General features: G+C 33.1%; 1 protein-coding gene across 1 annotated transcript; it reads left to right on the top strand.

Moving 5' to 3' along the window:
* LOC124540701 (igLON family member 5-like) lies at positions 1-27,723 on the top strand. The gene is made up of 12 exons (XM_047118377.1): positions 1-355; positions 14,505-14,662; positions 19,062-19,119; positions 19,687-19,808; positions 20,766-20,907; positions 22,215-22,359; positions 22,728-22,858; positions 23,523-23,627; positions 24,295-24,417; positions 24,704-24,785; positions 24,856-24,908; positions 27,509-27,723. Exons 1-12 carry the CDS (start codon positions 214-216, stop codon positions 27,706-27,708), a joined length of 1,461 nt encoding a protein of 486 aa, XP_046974333.1. The 5' UTR covers positions 1-213; the 3' UTR covers positions 27,709-27,723.
* Positions 27,724-27,930: the final 207 nt, after the last annotated feature.

Genomic DNA, 27,930 nt, shown 5'->3' on the forward strand with positions numbered 1-27,930 from the left:
ACGAGCAGACGTATGTCGATCTGTTAGCTGCGCGGGCGCATCTGATAACGTGTTATTAAACGCAACTGACGTTCCAAGTATTTGTTTAAATTTTTTCAAAGAATATTAAACAGTAATTAATTTATGACACTATATTTACACTACAATTACTTTTAATAAGGTTTTAAGTGCTTTTTTTTAATTTTTATTAAAGTATTCTTTATTTAAATAATAATGGAATTAATATATAAAGTGATCGTTTTAATGGCTTTATCGGAAGTTATATTAAGTGAAAAAGTTTTCAAAAGTGTTCCCGTGACTGTTAAAACATATGAAAACGATACGGTTTTACTGCCTTGTTATGTGGACGTTACAGGTAATAAATATATTATATTATTCCATATTGTATATTTAAACCATAGATTATACACAAGAAAATAATTAAATTTAAAGAACACAGTGTAGGTACTAAGGGGTTCATCTCAGTATAAGCTGTGCTAATGCACAGCACTGATTTTCAGATGGCCCCTGACTATTGGGTAAACATAAACACAAGCGCGCACACGAAAATAAATAAATGATATTATAAGAACAAAAAACTAAAACTAAAAAGCCCTTATCCTTATATTCCATACGTGTATATTATCTACTAAGAAATTACCGACAGTTACTGATAAAAAAGAAAAATGGAAAAATGTCATGGCCTCCTAAAGATTAAAGTCACAAAAAAAAAAATAAAAAAATAGTAACACTCATCCTAAAAAAACAAACTGGTCTTTCAATAAATTACATTTGCCATATAAACAAGAAATAAAATTAAAAAAATAACCTGTTTCTTTTTTTATTATTAAATAACGCGCTGGCATTTAAAAATATCTAGATAATGTATACAATGTTTTATAATTAAAATAAAATATTTGATTTGAGTCGTTGGTGCTTATTATCATAATCATAATGGCTCTAGCTTTGAGATGCACAATGACAGCGCCTTTTATTCAACGGCATTGTCTATTACTTAGAGACTGGAGTTCGAACTCAAATAATCCGAACTCAATTAAACAAAAAAATGCATTAAAACAAAAGAAGATCACAGAACATTCGATTTTACACATTACTTTTTCTTTTTTAATATTGTAAAAAAAGTTTTAAAAAAAAGGTTTTAAGGAAATAATATTGATTAAACTTAAATTAGATTATATTATTAAAATAAAAATCGTAGGCGCGAACAGATATGTTAAACGATATCGAAACTGTTTTCAATTCTCCTTGAGCTCGATGAAGATGGAATTGTAAAGAAATAAGGAATATAATTCTTACATGAGTAGTTTTCATAAACTTCAGTATTTACACAAAGTTACTAGAGAAGTAAAGCTTATTTAAAAAACAGATCAGTTAGCTAAAAGCAAACACTATACCCAAAAATAAGCTTTTTGTTTGGTACCTAATGATTGTAATAAAGCTATCAAAGTTTTATTTTCTAATAGAATAGCTTAAACATATAAAAGCTTTAGCTATCAAAGCTTTCGATGTTCCATTTGCATAATAAAGCGGTTAATGCGCCGGCGCATCTTTAGGGCACGTCTTTTTTTAAAGAATTCCTTTATCATCGATAGAAACGGAATGTTGTGTTTCGATATTTTTTTTCTTTATAATATGTTATTGAACAATGATTTTCATTATAAAACTAAACAATCATTTTTTTTATTCAACTAGAGCATTTTTAAATTGTTAATTTACAAGATAAATTAATTGTAAGTAAATAAATAAATAAATAAATATGAGACAACATCACATACATTACTCTGATCCCAATGTAAGTAGCTTAAGCACTTGTGTTATGGAAATCAGAAGTAACGACGGTACCACAAACACCCAGACCCAAGACAACGTAGAAAACTAATGGTAATCTGCATCGACTCGGCCGGGAATCGAACCCGGGACCTCAGAGTGGCGTACCCATGAAAACCGGTGTACACACCACTCGACCATGGAGGTCGTCAAGTAAATCACTTTGAATTGTAATGTAGTGTGAGTTGAAGAAGTAACATTTTTTATTTATTTAGATGATGCTTAGTGGGCAACACTTTTTAGTCCTTGACTCAGTCATATTATCCTTTCCTTACATCGTCAATGTGGTACCACAACCTTAGGAAACTATTCCGAAAACTAGTAGACAAAACTAAACAACTTTTGATATCCAATTGACGCGATGCCTAGGTCGAGAGCTGGTATAATCTGTGACATTAATTATGGACGAAAAAATGCCGTTTTGAACATCGACGAAGTTGTTACGGAACTTTGGAATTTAAATTAAATTGGATGTATTAATTTATAGCAATCGTATGAATTACGTAAAGGTAACATTTTTTTATCTTTATTCTTCCAATGGAATACACGATAGTATGTCATTTATTGTCAGTTTTTTTGGAATGGCTGACTGCGCAAAAAAAAATAATTGCGCAGAAGCGTTGGAATAAACAGTAGTACATTTTCTATTGCCGTACTTTAGAATCTAATGGGATGACAATCCGTTGGATATGAGCTTTTCAATAATATAAATGTTTACATACTGGATGGTACAATTCTGTGCCTGCTTGGTAGGTGCCCCAACTCTTCGTGTTATATTATATTGCCAAATATAGATTAAGAATGGTTGTGTTCCGATTTGAAGGTGTAAGCCAGTATAACAAACGTAACGTACATAACATTTTAGTTCCAAAGATGTGTGGCACATTGTTGATGTAAGGAATGATTAATATTCTTAAAGTAGGTACCCATGTATATGATATGGGCAGTTGTGGCAAGTTACCATCAGATGGATTATTTACCGGGCCTTTAGGACACAAAATTACAATTCAAATGAGCTCGTAACAGCCAAATAAATTTAGATAATCCGCAGAGGGTTCAGATCCAACGGCTGTAAGTTCTATGCGATGGAACGTTTTAACAACAGAAATAAAAAAAAAAAACAAGAAATGTATTTCTTTCGTGTCACGCGGAAATAATCTGTGCTCCTCATACACAACTAAGAGTCACTAAAAGATAAATTGAATTGAGCAATGTCGACCTGTGTTCGAATATATTATGTAAATAGAGTTGTAAAATGATAATCTCATTTCATGCATCGTAATTTAAAAATAATATAATGGTGTTTCTATAATACATTATTATTGTTCGTGCGCTCAAGTTGTCTTCACTTCACGAGTTAATCTTATTTTTTTTTTAAATAAGGGTACTTAAACACTTTCAACTTTTTACCAATACTGCTTCATTTGGCTTTATGTTGTAGGTGTATGCGTGTTTATTTATAGACATATTTTATGATACAATAATTAATATTATGTTATTTTATTTTAATTAGTCATATATTCTCTAATAAAAGTTTTTTTTTAATTGTAAAAATACATTTTGTAGAAATTAATGATTTCAAAACGTATAAAAAAGCCTAGCTAGCTCAGTGGTTGGAACACTTGAATATTAAACGATGATTACGGGTATGTTCGTCTACTTTATTTGTAAATATATCGTCGTCAACAAATCTGTAGTAGTGCAGTTTCTAGTCTGCAGGAGAGGAGGTCTTACCATTGGCACGTAAATATGCAGTTACATATAAACAACGTATGCGGGGCGCCTTAATTTTCTAAATTAGTTTAAACAAATAGCCCACCATATTTTAGATACCAGTCATTTTTATTAATGTTTAAATTACGGTCTGGCTACGGTGTTTAAGTTATTTATTTGACGTCGAGCTAATTTTACTTTTGTACTTAAGAACTTTGTAATTTAATTTTTTTTTATTAGGTTCTTTATTAGGTATAGACTCAATTATTACATTTCAATGTTTAATAACGATAATGATATATTATGAGATTTGATTGGATACATGTAGTTATTTTTGATTATACTTTTGATAATTTTGATTTATAATTAAAGAAAAAGAAAACTAACTGCCAGTAAATGTCCAACTATAGCTTCCACTTTTGGTTATTGCTTAAACCACGTTATTCCAACACAGATTGATGCATATACTGTTGATATTTATGTAGAGTTCCTTCAATTCAATTCAATTCTTGGTTTAATGGCTTTTAGTTGTGTCGACAGGGAGAGTTCCTTTTTTATGTGATAGGTGGCAAACTGACATAAATATGACATAAAATTCTCACGCCGATTAATATAGCGCGTCAAGTGTAAGTTGGCGTGTGGCAAAATCAAGTACGAATTTTTTTTGTTCATTTAATATCTTTTTTTGTTTTATTTACCCTTATTAAGAAAACTTACCCAAAATATATTAAAAATGAGACGTAGAGACTATTTTCTAGAGAAATATTGGTAAAATAAACAAAAAAGTGGCAAAACAAAGGTGTAGCGGGTGCTGCCACAGGAACGCCAACTTATACTTGACAGTCTATAGCTGAGCACAAAATTGAAAATTCTTAATTCTGTGAAAACGTCAAAATTATAATCTTGACATTTGACAATTAGCGAACAATTTAGGTTTCGAAAGTCTACGAAACTGTTACCGGAACTTCGGTAGTAAAATAAAAGTTGATATAAGTCGTTAAGTAAACTGTGATGTATTACATATTAATAAAGATATATCAATATATAGGAAAAATGAGCTCTACGTAATTATAAAATTTATTTATTTTTACATACAAACATTTATTTCCATAAAAAATAAATCAAAACTTTTGCTTATATTCGTTTTAGAACCATATTAAAAATGTCAAAATAGCTTTTTTCTTAATTGAGCATGTGCCATACTATATTCTGCCAAAGTATTTACATTCAAATTGTATTATACTAACAAATTTATGTAAAAAAACGTATAATTTGCAGGCAATCAGATGCGGCACGGCGGTTTATTAATTGACAAAAGTACAAAAGAGCGACATTATTGTGTCGTTCACGTATTTAACAAAGCGGTGTTGTTGCCCCTTGTCGGAAGACCAAATCTATATATCTAATCGTATGTAGGGCACATGTTTGGAGGAGGCGCTTTTTTTTTAAATATTCGTTTTTCAAAGGAGGTTGTTTATGTGAGTAGGTCGTATTTTGTTATGAGAACTATAAAACAAACAGCGTTAAATGTAACTAAAAAAAACAATTTCATTTTTTTGTGTGTGTTTATTTTAATTCAACAGTTTAGATTATATACCTAGATAATACTGGAACAGCTGAATAAAAATAGGGGCTAATTGTTGACCGCTAAGCTAAGACACGCACACTAACATAGTAATCACACTCACTAGTTGTCGGTGAAGCATAGCTGTCACGCACACCAAGATAATAATTTTGAGACGTTTGTTTTAGTTCTTATATAGTGCACTCTATCTAGATTTATAAATAATCTAGTTTTACGAGTAGTGTAGAAGTGCGAGTTTAGAACTACTACGAATTGCAAGGTTGATTTTGGAAACTGTTATAAGACGAGCTTAGAAAATCTTAACTTGAAATTGTCGATCTCAATTTCCTGTGCATTCGTCGCCATTTTGAAAATGTGATTGAATTTTTTTTTTGGCAATAACTCATCTATGCGTCGTGATAAAAGTATAATAATGTACTATTTTGTTGCTTCATTTTAGGGTCTACATTATATATACAATACGTAATACAACTACACAAACCGTACGACAGTATATTACAATCGTATATAACATAATATCAATATCGTAAAGGATACTTGGTGGTAGGGCTTTGTGCAAGCCCGCCTGGGTAGGTACCAGCCACTCATCAGATATCCTACCGCTAAACAACATTACGCACTATTGTTGTGTTTCGGTTTGAAGGGTGAGTGAGCCAGTGTAACTACAGGCACAAGGACATAGCATCTTAGTTCCCAAGGCTGGTGGCACATTGACGATGTAAGGAATAGTTAATATTTCTTACAGCGTCATTGCCTATGGGTGATGGTGACCACTTACCATTAGGTGGCCCATATGCTCCCCGCCAACCTATTCCATAAAAAAAATGTAATGGATACTTAAAGTTAACATAAAAAATGTCTCTCATTTTCTTATTATATCAAGAAAATAAATATTATTTTAACGTAAATGCCGCATCCATCAACTCTGTTCCATTGTCACATCTCTGTGTCGTCAGCAACAGGAAGAGGCCATAGATTCAGATCTTTGTGTACCAGTTGATCGTGGATCCCCTCACGAATAGATATATAAGAATAACAATGTTTTATTAGCTAGCGAGTTGAAAGGAGTTTCAAATTATCTATGAATATTGTATCTTTGCCTATGAATGAAATAAAAGGATACGTATTTTTTAAATAGACTATAGGTTTATAATTTGCAATTGTAAGTAAATTTAGGGTTCTTAAAATAGGCTAAGTAGGCTGGAGCCTAGGGCGGCAGATTTATAGGGGCGGTAATTTTAGCCCAAATTTGTTATTATCTTATAGAAAATAAAAAAAAAACTTATAATTATATGTATACACATTACGTCCGTAATCCGTATACTCGTCACTACGTCGGGTTGGAAAAATAATCTAGTAACTGACAGAAATATCACCTAGTTTATAATCATGTATAATATATGTATATCATCGGGAAAAAATCAATGTAATGAGGACGATAGAACACAAATCATAAATGCTGCTAAAAAAAATGTAGGGGCAGCAAAAATTGAATAGCCTACTAGCCTACTAGCGGCAGATTTGTAAATCCGCCACTGTCAATGCCGTTATCCTATTTAAATGTGACAGTTGCATAAATGATAAAGTATTTAAATCCTTCACGATTGTTGCCCTTTCATATCAACGTACGTTACAGATAATAATTTTAATTATATGATCTATGTGTATAATCGCTACAGATTGATCTATGTCATTAGGAGTAAGTTTTTAAATACAACGTCAGATCAGAGCTGTGCAAAAAGTATTTAGTTTAAAGTCATTTCTAATATGTTTTATTATTTATATAATAGATGTCACTGTACCGAAATTAAATCGCGCTAACGTTTGGTATTGTTGTAAATACTAATGTTCGAGAAATGTTTGTGTATTCATTCAAAATTAATAATGAATACGTGAAGATTAAAGTATCAGTGTAAAGAGTGAAGAGTTTGCGTTATTCTTGAAGTAAGCATATGTACAATATAACAATAAAACGAAGAAGAAAAGGACAAGTTGTTTCTTATAAAGAAACTTAAGACTTTTTTGTTTTATAAGTGACAAATTAATAAATACATATTTATAACGAGGAGTTAGGCATCAACTCGTTATGAGATATGATGATATTCACAAAATTAATTAAGTCTTTTACGTTCGTAATATGTTTCTTTGGGTCTTCCAAATCTCCCATTTTTCGCTGTGATGACGTGTTCTATGACATACTCACGTCGCCAGTACGTATGATAAAAAATAAATAAATCCTAATTAAACTTTAGACGCTTATAAATTAATTATATATAAGTGGTGCAAAAAGCTTCATCAAAAGTATAACCTAGTGTTAGCGACATCCGGTCACTCCAGTCCCAACATGAAGCATACACCATAAATATAATTATTCTTATATTAAATATTAATTAAATAATTTAAGATACTTAAAGTGGGTAAATGTTTATTAAAATCAATCATAAAGCTAATTAATGTTATTCTATAGATTTTGTTTATCAAATATTGTGAGGGTAGTAGTAACTTATTTTCTGGGTGGGATGATTATCAAAAGTTATATAAGTTATTACAAATTAGATGGAGTTCAGTTCAATTTGTTCTTGGAGTGCTTACTAAGTAGAAACGCTGTAACTATAATTATAGAGTAATAAAAGTATAAGAAGTTTGTGTGGACTGTTTTATTGGAAAAAGTACTTAAAGTGAACAGTGAGAAGTGACATTTATTAACATCTCAGAAGTGGGATGGCAGGCCCATACCGTAAAGGCCTTGGTGTGAGGAAAAGGAATATTACCGAGGTTGACATATCAGACGACGAAAATAATGAAAATTTTTTTTTACAACCTACCGATACGCCTAAGCGACGCTTTGTGCAAGCCCATGCTGAAATAATACCCGAATTTCGTCCAGAAGATCAAAATAGTAACGTTAAGGGATGGCTACACAAAATAGATCAATTGGGGGATATCTACGACTGGGATTACAAAGATCGTCAGTTTATTATGCAAGTCAGACTCCGAGGTTCAGCAAGAGGATGGTATGATGATTTGGAAGATTATGACATGAATTGGGAGGAATGGAAGCAAGCCCTTGAGACAGCTTTCCCTCGATCATTTGAGTATGTAGACTGCTTAGAAAATATGTTAGCAAGAAACAAAATGGAAAACGAAACCATGACGAAATATTTTCATGATAAAATTTCTTTGTTAAAAAAATGCAAAATTTATGGAGAAGCGGCAATTTCCTGCATTATAAGAGGACTTCCAGTTGAAATCCGTGCAAACGCAAAAGCCTACAAATGTGAAACACCACAACAATTATACTGTGGCTACCTATCGTCATTAGAAAATTACAAGGCAGTCGAAACTCAGGTGACAAAGCGAACGACTTGGAGGAGAGAAGGTACCAACACAACAGCTACTAAACTCCCTTCGAAAATCTGCTACGGCTGTCGACGGCCAGGTCACGAGATACGTGACTGCTGGACTAGACGACGCTGCGAGATCTGCCAACGAATGGGCCACACGTCCTCCAACTGCTGGCACGCTTCGAGCTCCTCAGCACAAGAAACAAAGGTACATAATATTTATTTTTTGACTTACAATGTGTATTTAGATCTTTATAAGAAGGATGTAAATGTAAATGGTCAGAAACTCAGTGCTTATATCGATACCGGCAGCAAACTAAATATTTTGACAGTTTTGTGGGTTAAAAAATTAAAATTAAATATCACGTCGTCCAACGTCATAATGAAAGGTTTTGGTGGAGCCCATATGCGCTCCTTAGGTAGCTCTAAAATCGAAGTATCAATAGACGGAGTAGTTTTGAAAGGCTTCGTTGAAATTACTGATTACAATTTAACTGGTATAGATCTTATAATAGGACAATCGATGATAAATCAGGACGATATTAGTTTGGTCACCGCGAAGGATTCTGTTACTTTTGTACGTACAAGAAACATTAATTTCCCTTTTAAAAATACTCTACTAAGTGCTTTAGATTTTGTAGAAAAATATTCTGTGCATTTGAAACACACAACTGTTATACCGAAACAAAGTGAAATTTTTATAGAAGTTTTTATTGAGTGTAATTCTAAGGATATAAACACATTTTTGACAAATTCTGTATACTTTGATTTAGGTCAGATAGCTTATATTATACCTGGTGCGATAATAAATTCAAAAGGTTCTTATTTAAAAGTAATTAATATTAGCGAATTTGATATTAAGTGGTTATCGGGTAGTATAGTGGCACGTGCAGAACCAGTAGATATAATTAATAACACCAACTGTCGTGACATCTTAAATATACAGATAAATAATAATAAAGAAACCGAATTTGATTTAACAGAATTGAACGTTGGTAAGTTAGAGAATAAACAATATGAAAAATTAATTTATTTGCTTAAAAAGTTTGGGTATATCTTTGCAAAAGATACAAAAGATTTAGGTTGCACACATTTAATTAAAATGCATATAAAAACTATTACAGATCAACCTGTACATTTTAAACCATATCGGTTATCTTATAAAGAGAACGAAATTGTGAATAATAAAGTACAAGATTTAATTCAGGCAGGTGTAGTTAGGGAATCAATATCTGAATATGCTAGTCCTGTAGTGTTAATTAAGAAAAAGGGTGGAGATTACCGTCTTTGTATAGACTATCGAGCCCTTAATGCGCGTACGGTAAAAGATAGATATCCTCTTCCACATATTGATGATCAGATAGCTCGCCTTGCTGGTAAAACTTTCTTTACTACCTTAGATTTAGCTCAAGGTTATTATCAAGTTCCTATGGCAGAAGAATCAATACATAAAACTGCCTTTGTGACTCCTGCGGGTCAGTTTGAATTTTTAAAAATGCCTTTCGGGTTGGCTAATGCCCCTGCTGTTTTTTCAAGATTAATTCAAATGGCTCTCAATAAAGTAGGAGATAGTGTTGCTATATATTTAGACGATGTGTTACTACCTACAGTAACGGTAGAATCGGGTCTTGAACTTTTAGAAAAAGTATTAGAATTGTTAAAAGAGGCTAATTTAAAATTAAATTTATCGAAATGTTCCTTTCTTCAAAAAAGCGTAAATTATTTAGGTCACGAAATTACTGCTGGGACTGTACAACCAGGACAAAATAAAATTAATTGTATAAATCAATATAAACGACCACAGAATGTTCATGAGATTAGGCAATTTATCGGCTTAACTTCCTATTTTAGAAAATTTATAAAAGGATTTGCAGAAATTGCGCGACCTCTGACACAACTGACAAAAAAGGACGTGAAGTGGGTTTGGGGACGTGATCAGGACGTAGCATTTCACACATTGAAACAACACTTAATTCAACGTCCCGTTTTGGCAATTTACGATAGATCGGCAAAAACAGAATTGCACACAGATGCAAGTAAACTAGGTCTAGGAGGAATTCTTATGCAATATCAACCGGATGGTGAACTTAAACCAATCGCGTATTATAGTAGGGTGACTAGTAGGGAGGAACAATTTTATCACAGCTATGAACTTGAGACCCTTGCTGTAGTAGATTCTCTTAAACGATTTCGAATTTACATAACGGGCATTCCAGTAAAGGTCGTAACTGATTGTGCTGCTTTACGTACAACTTTAATTAAAAAAGATCTAATACCACGTATAGCTCGCTGGTGGCTTGCAATACAGGATTTTGATCTCCAAATAGAATATCGCCCTGGTTCACGTATGAAGCATGTCGATGCCTTGAGCAGAAATCCATTGTCTGAAAATATTTTAATGATAGAAGAATCTGATTGGCTATTAACTCTTCAATTGCAGGATGAAAATATCCAGAATATTATTAGACAACTTAATGAGGAGACCGATAATTCAGATATAAAATCTAATTATGTAGTCAAGGATGGTCTTTTATTTCGTAAAGCTTTAGCTGGGGAACGATTTGTTATTCCTAAATTAGCTAAATGGGGTCTTTTGCAAAAATATCATGACCAGATTGGACATCCTGCTTTTGATAAATGTGAAAAAACTATAAAAGCACAATTTTGGTTTCCGGGCATGACACGCTTTATACGTAAATACATAAAATCATGTCTTCAATGTGCATATGGAAAAGGAGACTATGGTAGAACACAAGGTGAACTATATCCAATTGAAAAGGTTCCTACCCCCATGCACACTCTTCATGCTGATCACTTAGGTCCATTTATTAAAACTCGGAAAGGGAATACGTATGTCCTCGTAGTTATTGATGCATTCACTAAATTTGTTTTTGCAAAACCTGTAAAAAATTGTAGTTCTGTGGAGACGATAAAACAACTTAAAGATATTATTTCACAATTTGGTAATCCTCACAGAATTATTACTGATCGAGGCAAGGCATTTACAAGTAGATATTTTAAACAATTTGCAACTGAAACACAATTTAGACATGTTTTAAACGCAATAGCTAGCCCACGTTCGAATGGGCAGGTAGAAAGGGTAAACCGCACTATTTTAAATGGGTTAAATACGATGTCTGAAAGTGAGTGCACTTGGGATAATAAATTAGCAGATATAGTATGGGGTATTAACAATACGCCTAATAGCACGACTGGTATGGCCCCCTTTAAACTTATGTTTGGTCATTCCAATTCGCGATTGCCAGGGTACCCTTCCAATGAACCACAGGATTTCGAATCCCAGGTCCAAGCGCTACAAGACAGACGAGACGTAGCAAAATTAAGAATAGATAGGAATATGACTGTAATGAAACAAAGATTCGATAAAACTCGGAAAAAATGTATTAAGTATTCGGTTGGACAATTAGTTTTATGGAAGGGAGGTATAAGTCGGGATACAACAGCTAGAGTAACAAAAAAATTAAATGGACTCTATACTGGCCCCTATAAAATAACGAAAGCCGATAAAAATCTAGATAGGTATACAATTACAAGTATAAAAGGGATGAAAGGTTATAGACGTTTTAGCGCTATTGTACGTGGGGAAATGTTACGTCCATATAAATCAACTCGATCTGATGATGACAGTTCAGGAAGTGATCACGACATAGACCGAGATGACCTTATTGACTTATTAGAAAGTTAATCCTAAACTGATCCAAAATATTTATTAAGCTGTTGATGTTATGAATTACAAAAATATGTTGTAAGTAATGATTTAAATGAAATTAAAAAAAAATGGAGTTTAAAGAAAAATAAATTAAAGAAGAATTGTCTAGCTTATAGTAAATATAGTATACTTAATCAAAATCTTTAGTGTTATATAAATAAAACCGTATTATTTACTTTTACAGAAATTTTGTCTTGTTAATCATATTCTAAAAATGGTCTCTATAAGAAATATGCAGTAGGTAATTAAATTAATCACATTCTGAAAATGATCTTTATAAGAAATATGTAGTAGGTAGATAAATAAAACTTACTGTAAAATGTTTTGTTTTATTAAAACAAAAAAAGTGATAATTTTTAATTATTATTCTGATTAAAACCACTTGTTATTTTTTTTTTAACGAAATTACATATATAAACCAAAATATAATTCTAATTATTATTAAAAATCTTGATTTGGTCATAACTTTGTAACAAATATAATTTGTCTCAATAATTTAATACAAATAATTACGTATATCAAAGGGTTTATAGCTATGTGACCTATGAGACCTTGACTGTGTGTCAAGGGTTAAAACTAAGTGACTGTGTGTCAAGGGTTGAAACTATGTGACTGTGTGTCAAAGGGTTTAAGCTATGTGACTGTGTGTCAAGGGTTAAAACTAAGTGACTGTGTGTCAAAGGGTTTAAGCTATGTGACTGTGTGTCAAAGGGTTTAAGCTATGTGACTATGTGATATTTAACGAAAACGTTACGATTATTGTCTTTGTGTCATAAAACTAGTATTTTGTACATGCTAGCGGCAGTATACTACGTGCAGTTTACGTAAAACTACACTTTCAAATTAATTTAAAATTTTAGATCGGATATTTGGTGTTTTTCATTTCTGTTACAGGTTGCAAGTCCTCATAGTGAAAATACAGAGCGCCGTGGGACACGGCTGTTGCAGGATGGCCGAGTGTTAGCGACATCCGGTCACTCCAGTCCCAACATGAAGCATACACCATAAATATAATTATTCTTGTATTAAATATTAATTAAATAATTTAAGATACTTAAAGTGGGTAAATGTTTATTAAAATCAATCATAAAGCTAATTAATGTTATTCTATAGATTTTGTTTATCAAATATTGTGAGGGTAGTAGTAACTTATTTTCTGGGTGGGATGATTATCAAAAGTTATATAAGTTATTACAAATTAGATGGAGTTCAGTTCAATTTGTTCTTGGAGTGCTTACTAAGTAGAAACGCTGTAACTATAATTATAGAGTAATAAAAGTATAAGAAGTTTGTGTGGACTGTTTTATTGGAAAAAGTACTTAAAGTGAACAGTGAGAAGTGACATTTATTAACACTCGCCTTATTGCCTCCACTAGTGAAAGGAGGGCTGGTTCGTTTTTTGCCCAGAGGATCGGAATTGGCTATTTGACAATGCGAAAAATAAATTATGAATTATTGTAATCACTGTATATTATGAGTTTAAAAATGGTTATTTACTAACGAAACTTGAAAATAATACTTAATTTATTCAAAAATCAATAAAAACGCATTTTTTCAAACGTTCGTCACGTGACACGGAACGCTCCTGATTGGCCGGGCTTATGATGAAGTCACTTTCTTGTAATCCTTGCTTTTCTACTATATGTACCACAGATTAAATTACAGCGAAGTGACGTCACCGACCCCTTTGCAGAGCCATATTGTCCAAGTATCGTTTTCGCGCGTTTTTTAAATATGGAATTTTTAATATGATATTTTTCGGCAAATATGTACTAGAAATAAATACATCAACTTTTGCTGGGTTCCTTAACCTCTACTAAATAATATAAAATAGATTTTAAAAACCAGTCAAATAGCCTGGAAATGCTGCTAGCATTCTTGCCACCATTCCACGCGGTCAAGATTTATACAGTAACTAGTTTTAGTTCATACTTGTATATATTTAAGCATTTAATGTTATTAATTCTTATAACTTTGAAAAATTATATATACGAGAACATGCAGTGCTTTTTGGTATATAATTAAAATACTAGATACCCGATCATACGAGTACAATAACGAGACATTAGAATTTTTGTATTGAAAAATGAATCTAAAATAAAAATTCTGGGTTTAGTCGGCATGGGAAAGTGAAATCATTGGCTTTTTTCTTCTATACATAGACAACTATCCTCTTGTATAAATAAGATTTTTGACGTGTCAAGATCGAATCTAAGATTATTTTAACGGATTAAATAATTCAATTAAAAGTTTGAGTGGTCATATACTTTATCCTGAAGTTTCATAATGTATATATTAATTACAGAAACAAAACATCGTGTGCGGTGGTACAAAAACGAAACGCTCCTTGGCGACAGTCAGGACCCAAACTATCTGCTGCCGTTGCACACGAGGATGCACGCCAACTTCAGTCTGCAGATAGACCACCTGACGTCCAGTGACACAGCTGATTACACTTGCGAAGTGAGTAAGGAAGTCGAAATGCCAAATTTCCGACTCCGCAATGTCAATAAATCCTTCTTGGGGCAAGGTATCCGTTTCTATAATGAAATTCCGCAGAAATTTTTAACTTTGCCTTTGCCGTTTATAAAAAATACATTGGTAAAAAAGGTATATTATTCGATACAAGATTTTAGACTTCCAGGAAGGATATATTACATACATATATAATTAATTGTATTTAACTAACATGACTGTATTTTTTAAATGTTGAAAAAGAGTACCTAGTGAATTTCTTGCCGGTTCTTCTCGGTAGAATCTATTTTCTGAACCGGTGCGGTGGTAGCTTCACTTAATTGTAAAATGACGATTCAAAAGTGTTTGTAAAAGCCTACTTGAATAAAGTTTATTTTGATTTAATATGATTTGAAAAATCAGATTCGAATTTTTGATAGATTTGAGCTACAAATTCAACGGTGTATGTGACTTAATATTCGTCAGCTCTGGAGTTCCGCAAGGTTGTACACTATCACCTATTCTCTTCCTTAGGCATATCAATGATTTGTTGGAAAGAAGGAATGCTCACTGATACACAGACAGCACCGTAGATATTTTATACACCGGCCGAGCTAATATTTTTGGCGACATGTAGACCAAAACTGGAACAAATGTGTCTGAAATCGAGCCTTATTAAACAAAGTCTTAGTCTGTTATCAAGATGTAACCCAATTCAACTCCAAAAAGACAAGTATGCCCTTGAACCGCTAAGTCTCCATTTGTCATATCTCCACTATTTGAGAACAATCCGATAGCCGCCACAGATGATGTAGATGTTCTGAACCTCGTTCAGTTCAAATTGCCATCTAAAAAGCTTAGTGTGCTCAGCAAGATAAAACCGTATTTCACATCAATCTCCCTCCTAAATATATACAAGGCTAAATTCGGCCTCACGTGGAGTACTGCTCTTACCTCTGTTTAAGAGATGATGTACCACTTCTTAATATTGATCGTATTCAATGCACAGCGTTAATTAGTAGATGTTTAATCCAGATCACATTTCTATAGTAATATTAATACAAAGTTTAGACAAAACGTCACGTTATTTTAGACATAACTATTCGTTGATTTTAGTAATTTAATTGTAAATTATTAAAGCATATTCGTAATCTATATATTATAAATGTGAAAGTAGCTCTGTCTGTCTGTTTCTTCCACGACCAAACCAATCAACCGATTTTGATGTAATTTGTTGTGAAGCAAGCTTGAACTCCAAGGAAGGATATTGTATAATTGTTACACTGTTTGTCGCTAGATGACGCTGTGCGTCATTTAGATCGCACTATGGTTTGGTTCGTATGGCTAGTAGATATTACCTTTGATTTATTTTATAATTATTGATTTATACTTTTCTCCGATAGATGGCGCTGAGTGTATACTGAATCACGCTATTGTTTGATATTGTAAATAATTAATACGAATGTTAATTTTATTTGTTTTTATTAGTTTATACTTTTTGCCAATAGATGGCGCTTTAGGGAAGATAAATCGCGCTATCGTTTGGCTTTGCTACTTTTATAAGTAAAGATTTATGTAATAGTACTCGATTGGTAACCGTACTCGAATTGCATTCGTAGTCGGTCCTGTACTTGTGGTGGGAAATATACATTCGGGTGCCACGATCCATATCACTGGTTGTTTTATTTCAACGCCAGAGGGAGTGAGTGTTCTCCCAGAGACTAGTGGATCGTACAGATATAGGCTACTTTTTTACCCAACTCATGATAACCAACACCCTAAAATCGAGAGAAGCCGTGGACGACAGCTAGTATTTTATAATGCAATTTAGTATGTAAATATAAATTAATAAATAAATATGAGACAACATCACATACATTACTCTGATCCCAATGTAAGTAGCTGAAGCACTTGTGTTATGGAAATCAGAAGTAACGACGGAACCACCAACACCCAAACCCAAGACAACATAGAAAACTAATGGTAATCTACATCGACTTGGCCGGGAATCGAACCCGGGACCTCAGAGTGGTACCCATGAAAACCGGTGTACACACCACTCGACCATGGAGGTCGTCAAACTTACGAATAGTCTTTACACTTGATAAATTTTAATTTGATTTTTCTTTGAAGTGACATTTTAGTGAATAGAATGTGTTTTGCTATTTCCTAACCAATGATAGTAAGTAGTTCAATATCACAATTACTTTAAACTAGCCGCGAGCCCTTCAATCGAAAGTGGTGTTATTTGTGAATAGTGACGTCTAATTCTATCGATAATATTTTATCGAAAAAAAAACAAAAAAATCTTAATTGTTTTTTTTTTTGTTAGAATATAATCGAACATTAAAAATGTCAATTGAAAGAAAAGTCAGCTATACTCAGATTAAACAAACAAAACTAAAAATATTGAGTACAAATTATGAACATTTTGTAACGTTTTTTGGAATCGTTTAAAAATCACTTTATTTTCTACTTAAATTTACCAATAAATAGAACACTCAATGTCTATAACGAACCGTATAATTCGAGCATGAAAGGTAAATACATTAAATATCGACTTCTAACTTTATCGACATTGCACATCACTAGGCGTCGGTTTGTTTAATAGTATAGAGGATACAATTACACAATTAATCAATTTGCCCAACTGTTTCGCGATGTACATCTCAACCCGTATCTAAACTGCTATAAATTAACAGTTAAATACAGAACAAGGTTGAAATTTTTTGACGCAACACTTTTTTAAATATATCGATAGTTCAAACACGCGGTACAATAGAGTATAAAAATATATATAAAATATGAATTAAGGAAAACAAATAAAATCAATTTGGTATTATAAAAAAGTACATAAAAAATTAGTGGTGTTTTCAGACTGATGGTGGATGAATGTACGTATACAGTATTACTGTTCTTCACAACCTCTGAATAAATAAATAGGTATATACATATATGATTTAAAAATAGTTACTGTACATAATTATCTTGGCCGCGTGGAATGGTGGCAAGAATGCATTTCCCCGTTGAATCGCAATTCCGATCCTCTGGACTAAAAGCGAACCAGCCCTTCTCTCATCAATGGAGAAAATTCACAATAATAAATAAAAAAAAATAATTTGGAATAAATTATTGATTTTTTTTCTGATTTTTATAGATTCGACAGACTTCAGTCAGTTCGACAGACTAAGTACTTTAAACAATGTAGTTTTGTTTGCTAAACGATCCTAATTTTATTCAATTTGACGCAATACTCAACAATTTCATTCATCAATCAAACTGTTTCCGGATTTTGAACTTGTGTCTCCTCTACATCGAGAGGAAGGCGGTACTTAATGTGTACAGACAGACTAATTACGAGTACCATGCTCTTTAGTACTTTATTTATTAATTATATACAATTTTCTGGAAAAACACTTAACGATACTTTAGTCAAATTATAAATTTGCATATGGCGGACATTTTGTTTGTTTTTTTTTTGACACAAGCACGTTTCTTTCTGCCCAAAAATCGATCGATCTTCGTAAGAGTAACTTCAGGGATACGCTAGCTGAATCAGATTATTTGGAAAATGTGTTTGGAGCTGTGTAATCTTATTCTTTATTACCATTATCTATTATAATATATAATAGCTATAAATCCAACTCGTGGTATATTCTGTGTAATCAAATACATAATATTTGTTGATTCTGTCAACAAGGATGCAGAGGGTATCTAGTATAGGTTCGGGAACTTAAAAAAAAAAAAAATTATATATTTTATTTAAAAATAAAATTTTAAGAAATAAAAAAGTTACTGGAAACTCACTCCCAGAGGTTTCTTAGTTGGGGCAACATAGGTATCTACTGAAATGTTTTCTCTCCTTTTATATATATAAATACAAACTGTACAAAGATAGTTGTCGTCTGTGGCTTGATCCCGATTTAGGTGTTAGTTATCGAGTGTTAGGTCATAAAAGTAAACTGTCTTTTCTTGAGCTTTTTTATCAAATTTCATCAAATTCGGTTAGTAGTATTGCCGTGAAAGAGTAACTGCATTTAAAATATTAGTGCAGATTTTAGAAACGATAAAAAGGTAAACCTACAGAGATTAATGAAATGTATACTGAAATATAAGATTTTAAATTAACATGGTTATTTTTATTACTAACGTTATTAATTTCGGGATATATACCATGTTTTTTATTTTTATATCTTGTTCACGAACAAGACATTCGTAGATAATGTCGAAATTTCGAGCTCCACCGAATAAAAATAAAAAAAACATGGTAAATATCCCGAAATTAATAACTTTAGTGATATATTGAAATAGTTTTTGTATTGACATTTTTGATGTGTAAAATTATAGCACATTATATCATTAACATAGTTACAGTATTCGACAATGCTTATGTGTTTATGTTTTACAGGTTATTAGAGAAGAGCCTTGGGGTCCAATTAGACAAACACATTCTATAGAAGTTCAGTGTAAGTTTTTTTTATAATATAATGAGTAATGGTACGAGTAAACATTAACAGCATATATATTAAAAAAAAACAAAGGACTATCATTACTATTAAATGTAAATTACCCTAAGTAAGTGCGATGTAAATTAGGGGGCTCCTCATTATACAGGGTTATTGGTAATTTGAAGTACATCCGTTAGGAGGTGGTAGGGTGACTATACTATGCTATGACAATGAAAATTCAAAATTGTACTTAGAAAAAAGTGTCTATAAAAATCATTTTTTTTTACTTTTGACATATTTTGAAATAAGCCAAAATACGTGATAACTCTAAAATGGTTCACTTTTGGATTGTGCATATGGGGGTTAAAATTATTGCAAAGAGTCACCCCTATCACCTCCTACCGGATGTACGTCGAATTACCAATAACCCTGTATATTTATAACACTTTTCAGGTCTCTTTAAAATATATTATGTTCTAGGTAGAGATTGTCAGAATACTTCTAGCGCTTCTTATACTTAACATACTGTTTCTTCTGTATTCTATTCTATTCTATTCTATACTATTTACATGAAAATAATTGTAGATGCCCCGACGGTACGATCTATACCTGATGAAGGAATTCTAGAAGTGAAGAAAGGCGAATACGTCGACATCGGCTGTGAGACAACCGGCACACCCCCGCCCATTGTTAATTGGAGGAAAAATGTAAGTTTAATTAGAGACACTTAAAATTAGTAAGAGTCAAGATGGCCCAGTGGTTAGAACGCGTGCATCTTAACCGATGATTGCGGTTTCAACCCCAGGCAAGCATCGCTGATTCATGTGCTTAATTTGTCTTTATAATTCATCTCGTGCGCAGCGGTGAAGGAAAACATCGTGAGGCAACCTGCATGTGACAAATTTCTATGAAATTTTTCACATGTGTATTCCATCAACCCGCATTGGAACAGCGTGGTGGAATATGTTCCAAACCTTCTCCTCAAAGAGAGAGGAGGCCTTTAGCCCAGCAGTGGGAATTTACAGGCTGTTGTTGTTGTTGTTGTAACTTAAAATAAAATCAAATATTTATAATTTGAATCCCCAAGATTATAAATCAAAGAGTTGATGTATGTAAATTGTACATTATACTGAAGTATGACAGGCAAACACAAAACTAAAATAAAACTATATCTACCCGATAGTACAAAACGAGCCGTTCTTATGAATTTAAGTATTATTATAATTAAAGCGACAGCACTTTTGACCTAACTATTAACAAAACTACTGTCTAACATTATTCATAATTGTTTAAGATTTTTGTTAGTATACGTTTATTAGATTTGATTTTATGTCCTTTTTTAGATTAAATAATTAGTATCAGTTGATACTTAGCTCATGTATCTAACGTTGTATACTTTTATGGCATAATTGTCATATCATTGTTTGCTTCCCTAAAATAAAATAAAAAACTGGAAACAAATTTAGGAGCTGCATTATTATTCACCAGCTCTCTTACCTGAACTTGCCTGACACGCTACCGCGTGTCTAGATAATTTTCGTTATGAATAAATTGCATCCTTACGTAAATTGAGGCGGATCGCAAGTTGAATTGTAAAATTTTAGTTACAAATTAGGCGTAGAGATAATAAATAGAATTGACCTAAAACATGCTTTATCAATCAGGGCGAATCAATGGCTCTACTGGAACATCGATCGCGAATTCGATTCCGAGCTGAGCACCGTCTGTTAGCCGGAGTTTACGAATGTATTGTCAACAATGGAGTTGGAGATCCAGTTAAAGCGGCCATCACTGTTATTATTCAAGGTAAGACCATAGTACTTTAAAAAATAAAACTAACAAAAAAAATATAGAAATAATAAAGATTATAAGTACTAAAATATATTTATTTACATTAAAAATGTTACTTGAAATGAATGTTACCAGTTACCAGTATTTCCCCGTTGATTCGCAATTCTGACACCTGTCAGAGTCGTAATAAGGCGGGAAAATATTTAAAATGTTTTTGGGCGCTGAGATCTGGAATTTCCTTACCACTTACCATAAGGCGTGCTCAATCTAGCAACATTCAAACGGCTATTAAAAGCAAACTTCTTCCCCCCGTAAATTTTGTCTACCTGTTTCCTTAATATTTATTATTTTTGTTTTTCTATTTATTCTAAACTCCTACTCTGCGATGTATTTGGCTCAAATTTTAAATTTATTATTTCTAGTACTTATAGTCATATCTAAACTGTAGTATAAATGATACATATAGTTTATTGTATATTGAATGTAGTATATATATGTTTACTATGTATATATACAATTTCGTATAAGTATGTTTTTTTATCATATATGTACACTTGAAACGTTTAATTACTGATTACTATGTTCTACGTAACATGGTTGCCTGGCAGAGATCGCTGCTTAGCGATAAGGCCGCCAATTGTACATTTAGATCAAGTTTTGCAATTACTGTATAATTTATTTATTCTTTGGTGTACAATAAAGAATACTTACTTATTTACTTACTTCTTGCACCCGTCCATCATACCGACATGGCCATACGCTTATATTTAGAGTCGGTCCACTTATGCTCGTTACGTAAAAGAAAAAAAAAGGACGTCCGAAGTTTTTTAAGGCTATCTTTGCCCCTTTGATAATAAATTTGACGACCTACGTGGATGAGTAGGGCGTACACCGGTTTTCATGGGTACGCCATTCCAAGGTCCCGGGTTGGAATCCCGGCCGAGTCAATGTAGAAAAAGTTCATTAGTTTTCTACGTTGTCTTGGGTCTGGATGTTTGTGGTATCGTTAATTCTGATTTTCCATAACATAAGTGCTTCAGCTACTTACATTGGAATCAGAGTGATCTATGTGATATTGTCTAATATTTGTAAAAGGGGATTGACTGCATGTGCAGCCTTGACCTAAAGCAATAAAAAATGTCCCCATAACACAGGATTTTCCTAGCATGGGGTCATTAATCTCTTATATTGTGATAGTATAGTAGTAGTATATAGTATAGTAGAAGTACTCTGTATGTGTCATTTATTTTCTGTACTTCTATTATTGGCAAATAAATATTATTATTATGTCGCTAAAAGTGTGATATTGGTATTATTTGTAGATGCGCCGGTGGTGTCCACGGATCGAAGCTTCGTGCATACAGCAATAGGTTTAAGGGCGGTGTTGGCGGCTACCTTGGAGTTCTCCATACCCCCAGCGCGAACCGCCTGGTACAGAGACGGGAAACTCGTACGGACAGACGATCGGTAATGTTTATATATACATAACACCATATTAATGTTACACGTTTTTGTTTTATTATTGTATATAGATATTTTTGAAAAATTCAATGTATAATAAATGTAAGTAGCTATGTTTGACTTTCTTGCTCTTTAGATTTTACTGTTTTTATATAGGTTATATAGGCAGGTTTCCTCACGATCTTTTCGTTCACCGCCTAGATGGTCGATGGAAATGAATTATAAACACAAATTAAGCACATGAAAACTCAGCGGTGCTTGCCTGGGTTTGAACCCGCGCTCATCTGTTAAGATACACGCGTTCTCACCACTGGGCGATCTTGGCGCATTTTTGTTTAATTAGTTCTTAATAATATATCAATGTGATGTTTCAGGGTGATCATAATGGTGCAAGATAAAGTCCATCAGTTAATCTTCCGAACGGTTCGAAAGACAGATTTCGGCAATTATACATTCAGAGCGGAGAACAAGCTCGGTATGGCCGATGTCTCTTTCAAATTAACGGGTAGGTACCAATACCAGTGGGTTGCCAGTATTTAACTTCCCCATGTTATAGGGAACTGTATATATGTGTACATTTTTTGGTAATTGTTATTTGCAAATAAAATACTGTACTCGAGTACATGTTGACTTGGTTTAACCAATTCGAAATTTAAATTGAGAAATAAATTATTTTCCATGTTATATATTGTTTTTTCAGTAGTTCGGTGTGGCTGATATAATATTATCGTTTTACAATGATGCTCCAATCTCTCTTTCTTTTGTTAGAATGCCCCGCTATCGTCCAATTGTTTTCTAATGACAGCTCAATCATATTTAAAATAAGAAATAGTGTTACATGCCAGTATTAAATGCTATGCCATATAAAGTAATATTAATTACAGTTTTACAAATTATTGATCAATAAAATACAATAACAATTGTATATGATAGAGTAAATTCAATAGCCCCTGCTATATTCATAATATGCAATAGTAATGTGATATAAATTATAATATTGAATCAAAAGTCATAACACCGTATTGAAGACTAAGGTTACTCTCGTAACAAAACTCGTATAATTCATGAATCGAAAGGAAAATTTTCCTTTTTTAAAAGCTTTATTTTATACTTTTAAATTTCAAATGATTGTCTTTATTTATATTTTCATGAGTTTTTTTTTTCTGTAGGTGTTCCGAATGTGGCGTCGTTTAAAGTGGACCCAGCTCTTAATAAAGCGACTTCAACAAGCTTCACTCTCATCTGGGAAGTGGATTCCTATTCCACTATCATAGGTTCGTATTATTTCAGATTGTTCTCGACAAACATTATACAGGGTTATTGGTAATTCAACGCATATTCGTTAGGAGGTGATAGGGGTGACTATTTGCAATAATTTTAACCCCCATATCCAAAAATGAACCATTTTTGAGTTAGATATATATAAGCACAAATTTATAAAAAATATCTTTCCTTTCAGGGCCTCCTTCGTGAGGATAATAGCAATAATATAATTTTGCATTATTAACTGTAGAACATGCTGTGTGCGTTGTGCTCTGTTATAGAGTTTCTCGGATTCGCTTATTAACACATTATATATGAGACATTTTCTGTTATATTAAGAAGATGCCTATATTTCTCATCTGTAAAAAGATTTTTCATAAATATATGAAAAAGCATCGGTCCCGCTTTGGGCGCCAATGCTTCTACTCTAAAATTAAGTAATGTATGACTATTAATATCTTATAAATGAAGTCTAATATTACTTCTAATATTAGGACGTTTAAGTTCTAATTCAAGTAAAAATATTTATTTATTGATAGAGTGAGTGACGCCTGTTATTACAATGTCTCTTAGTGTGCGTGAGACAATTTAGAGTAAAAATTAATTATTTTCAAGTAGAGTGGCGCGCCTTCGTAAGCGAATAGATCTATGCTCATATTTTCATGTGTCTGACAACAGAATATCATCTCTGGCTCCGTCCGTACTACGGGCGTCTGTCAACTGTTGAACCAGACGCCTTCACGACGAACCCGCCCGCCAATTTGTGGAGCAGTATTGTCGTACCTGGAGATTCCAATGATGGTTTGTATTTAATAATATATCAACTACCGAGATCCTTGCCGGTTCTTCTCGGTAGAATCTACTTTCCGAACCGGTGGTAGCTTCACTTAATTGTAAAATGACGATTCAAAGGTGCTTGTAAAAGCCCACTTGAATAAAGTCTATTTTAATTGATTGATTGAATGGTCTAGTTATTTCTATGCCGATCAAAAGGTCTTAGGTTTCATTCCAAGTTCAGGCCAAATGCTTTTTTTATGAATAAGTTTGAAGTAACTGCTTGGGCTTTTGATATTTTTTTTTATTTCAGGTCCGATTCACAGCGCAGTTTATACTGTGAGAGGTCTTACTCCATCCACGGTATACGAGGCCGTAGTAACATCCAGGAATAGGTATAATAACTTATTTTTTTTAATTTTCTTATGTTATATCTCAAAGATCTAATTCTGATGTTTTCGACAGGTGCGGTTGGAGTAAGCAATCACCCGTTTTACATTTTGCCACGGAGCCAGGAGGTATATTATTTTAAAATAAGTAGTTAATTTTTTTGATCTTAAAAGATTATGGAAGCAAAGTGTATAATTCTCAAATCTGATTAAATAATGTAATACTTTACTAAAGGGCGTCGTTCAACTAGCGGCCTGAATGATACCGGCCAATACATGTTACGTTCATAAAATATAATAATTTCATTTTATAAAATTGTCTTGGTAGGTTAGATTGGTCCATCTTTATTTGGTTCAACAACAACAACAGCCTGTAAATTCCCACTGCTGGGCTAAAGGCCTCCTCTCCTTTTGAAGAAAAGGTTTGGAACATATTCCACCACGCTGTTCCAATACGGGTTGGTGGAATACACATGTGGCAGAATTTCTATGAAATTTGTCACATGCAGGTTTCCTCACGATGTTTTCCTTCACCGCTGAGCACGAGATGAATTATAAAGACGAATTAAGCACATGAATCAGCGGTGCTTGCCTGTATTTGAACCCGCGATCATCGGTTAAGATGCACGCGTTCTAACCACTGGGCCATCTCGACTCCGTTTTTATTATTATTTGGTTAAATGCTTAAAATTTTGGAGTAACGCATATATAGATAGTATAGTAGATATATATAGATATAGATAGTATAGTATAGATTTTGTAATGAAATCAAGGGTATTGCCATCATCAAGCACCCTATTATGATAAATGCCTTTTTAGAATTTTTTTAAATTATTTATTTTTGCAACCTAAAAATTAGGCTGCTTATTAAAATTTTCGAAACTTGGTGATAAAGTGGCTTTGGTGCTATGGGAGGTCCGGTAACACATTAGCGCTTTTGTTTAAAATTAAAAAAACGCTTAAAATGTCAAACTGAGAAAACCTTATTCTGAAGATAAATTAGCTGAGTTTTATTCAGGTTACTGGTTGAACAGCGCCGCTTGCGAAATACACACATCAACATTGTCTAGGGATATTTTGAATTGACTCAATTATTTCAAAATTTAATAAAGATAACCTGCAACATGTTTATATTTTTATAAAGCCCATTTATCTGACTATACTCCAGAATAAAAAATAAACCATATTATTTTGCGTAAACAATTTTATCCTTAAATAAAGAAAAAACGTAAAATATTGGTAAAACTAACAATTAATGTTTGTCTCAAGAAAATGTGAAAAATGTAGAAAAGTTATTGTTTTTAACAGTCATATGAAAAATCAGTAGCCTGTAAAACTATCCAGGACATTTATAACGTCCTGCAACAATTTTTCATACTTTGGATTAAGTTATCCAAGTCTTGCTGCGGTATATTGTCCCAGGTCCGACTAAGATGCAAAAAAGTGGCTCATTCGTCGCAATATTTGCAGGAAAATTCCTCGAAGCCTTTCTTTGGAGTATGGCCCACGCTTGCTCTATGGGGTTTAGGTCAAGTGATTGAGCGGGGCAGCCTAAGACCGATACGTCTTATTCCTACAACCATCTCGTCACCACTCCCGCTGTGTGCGGACGGTTGCTATCGTGCCCTTGGCCCATTTTTAGTCTATGGGGCTAAATTATTGGCACAAGCATCTCGTCACGACATTTTTTGGCCGCCATGGTATTTCTGATCAAAACGAGGTCTGTTCTTCCATTAAGATAAATTCTCGCCCAAACCATAATTATGCCGCCGTGGTATGAATGGGCTTTCTGAAGATGTTGCAGACGGCTATCATGACCAGGGAATCGCCAAACACGTACGCTACGTGTATCGGGATGGAAACCGAACCGGGACTCATCGGTAAACAGCACTACAGACCACTGGTTATCTTCCGAGAGCAAATTTACACGAACCCACTCTAGTCGTCGTCCACGATTTCCTCGGCGTAGTGCTGGAGTACGAAACGGCCTGCGAGCATGAAGGTTAGCTTCATGCAGCCTTCTCCTTACGGTTTGGTCACTCACAAGCAACTGGTCCTCTGGCTGGAGCCTCTGAACCAATTGAAGTGCCGTAACATTTGGTTCTCTTTTCGCGGCAACTTGCAAATATCGGTCTTGTCGTTGATTGGTTATGCGCTTCCCACCTGGATATCTTTCAGTCACTTCACCAGTAGCACGGTAGCGTGACCATAACCTAGATATGACGTTTTGTCTTGTTCCAATCTCCTCAGCAATTCTCAGTTGAGTAGCCCCAGCTTTGAGCATGCCTACTGCCCTTAACATTTCTTCTCTCGTTAAATGGCACCGCTGCATGATGCACACAATAGGTCGAAATTAATCGATAACTTGTTATAAAACTTAAATTTGACACAAAAAATATCTTAATATGACGGTAGGGAAACGTAACCTTCGGCCATCGCTACTATTATGTCGTGTAAAAATTTTATTTTTATAAATTTTTTTCAAATTCAAATTTAGAATCGTCCAAGAAGGTTTATAAAATAGTCTTTCATCAAAAGATTCATCAAAAGATTTTAAAACCGGATATGATTTTTTGAGTTTAAGAATTTTATACAAAATATCCCTAGACGGTGTTGATGTGTATATTTGGCATAATAAACAAAAATCTTTATCAATACCGACAAAATTGAAATGTATCTTCAAAAAATAAAAATGTATTTTATAGGAAATAAAATTATTCTTTTATCAGCTGGTAGAACGCTTCCATCAACATCAGATTACACAGATATAACCCAGTTATTGGAAGAAGAACCCGTACAGGCGTACAATATAACACAAGCTCGTGTTTTTGAACGATACAACGATCTGTCATCAGCGGGAGCGCGGGAAATGTCATCTATATATGTCACAATTATTGTATTTGTAAAAATGTTCTATTTACTAAGTTGATAAAATAAATTAAGAGAAAATAAGAGATGTCCATTACTTGGTAATTATTTCATACTCTAATTTATTATCTGGTCACAGATATAGATTTAAAGTAAAGATGGAATGATGAATGAAAAGCAGATTTTTAATGTACTACAATCGACTTTTAGGTATATTTAAATGACGGGATTATGATTAATTTATTTAGAAATTCCAGAAAATACAGATAATGCAAAAAAGATA

Source organism: Vanessa cardui, chromosome 26, assembly GCF_905220365.1.
Source record: "Vanessa cardui chromosome 26, ilVanCard2.1, whole genome shotgun sequence".
Lineage (NCBI taxonomy): Eukaryota > Metazoa > Arthropoda > Insecta > Lepidoptera > Nymphalidae > Vanessa > Vanessa cardui.

What these genes read in the sequence shown, in the direction of transcription:
- LOC124540701 (XM_047118377.1), top strand. Translation starts at nt 214, where the DNA reads ATGGAATTAATATATAAAGTGATCGTTTTAATGGCTTTATCGGAAGTT. An exon ending in TTGTTAATTGGAGGAAAAAT is followed by an intron (nt 19,809 to 20,765) that starts GTAAGTTTAATT and finishes TTTATCAATCAG; the next exon opens with GGCGAATCAATGGCTCTACT. An exon ending in ACCTGGAGATTCCAATGATG is followed by an intron (nt 24,418 to 24,703) that starts GTTTGTATTTAA and finishes TTTTTATTTCAG; the next exon opens with GTCCGATTCACAGCGCAGTT.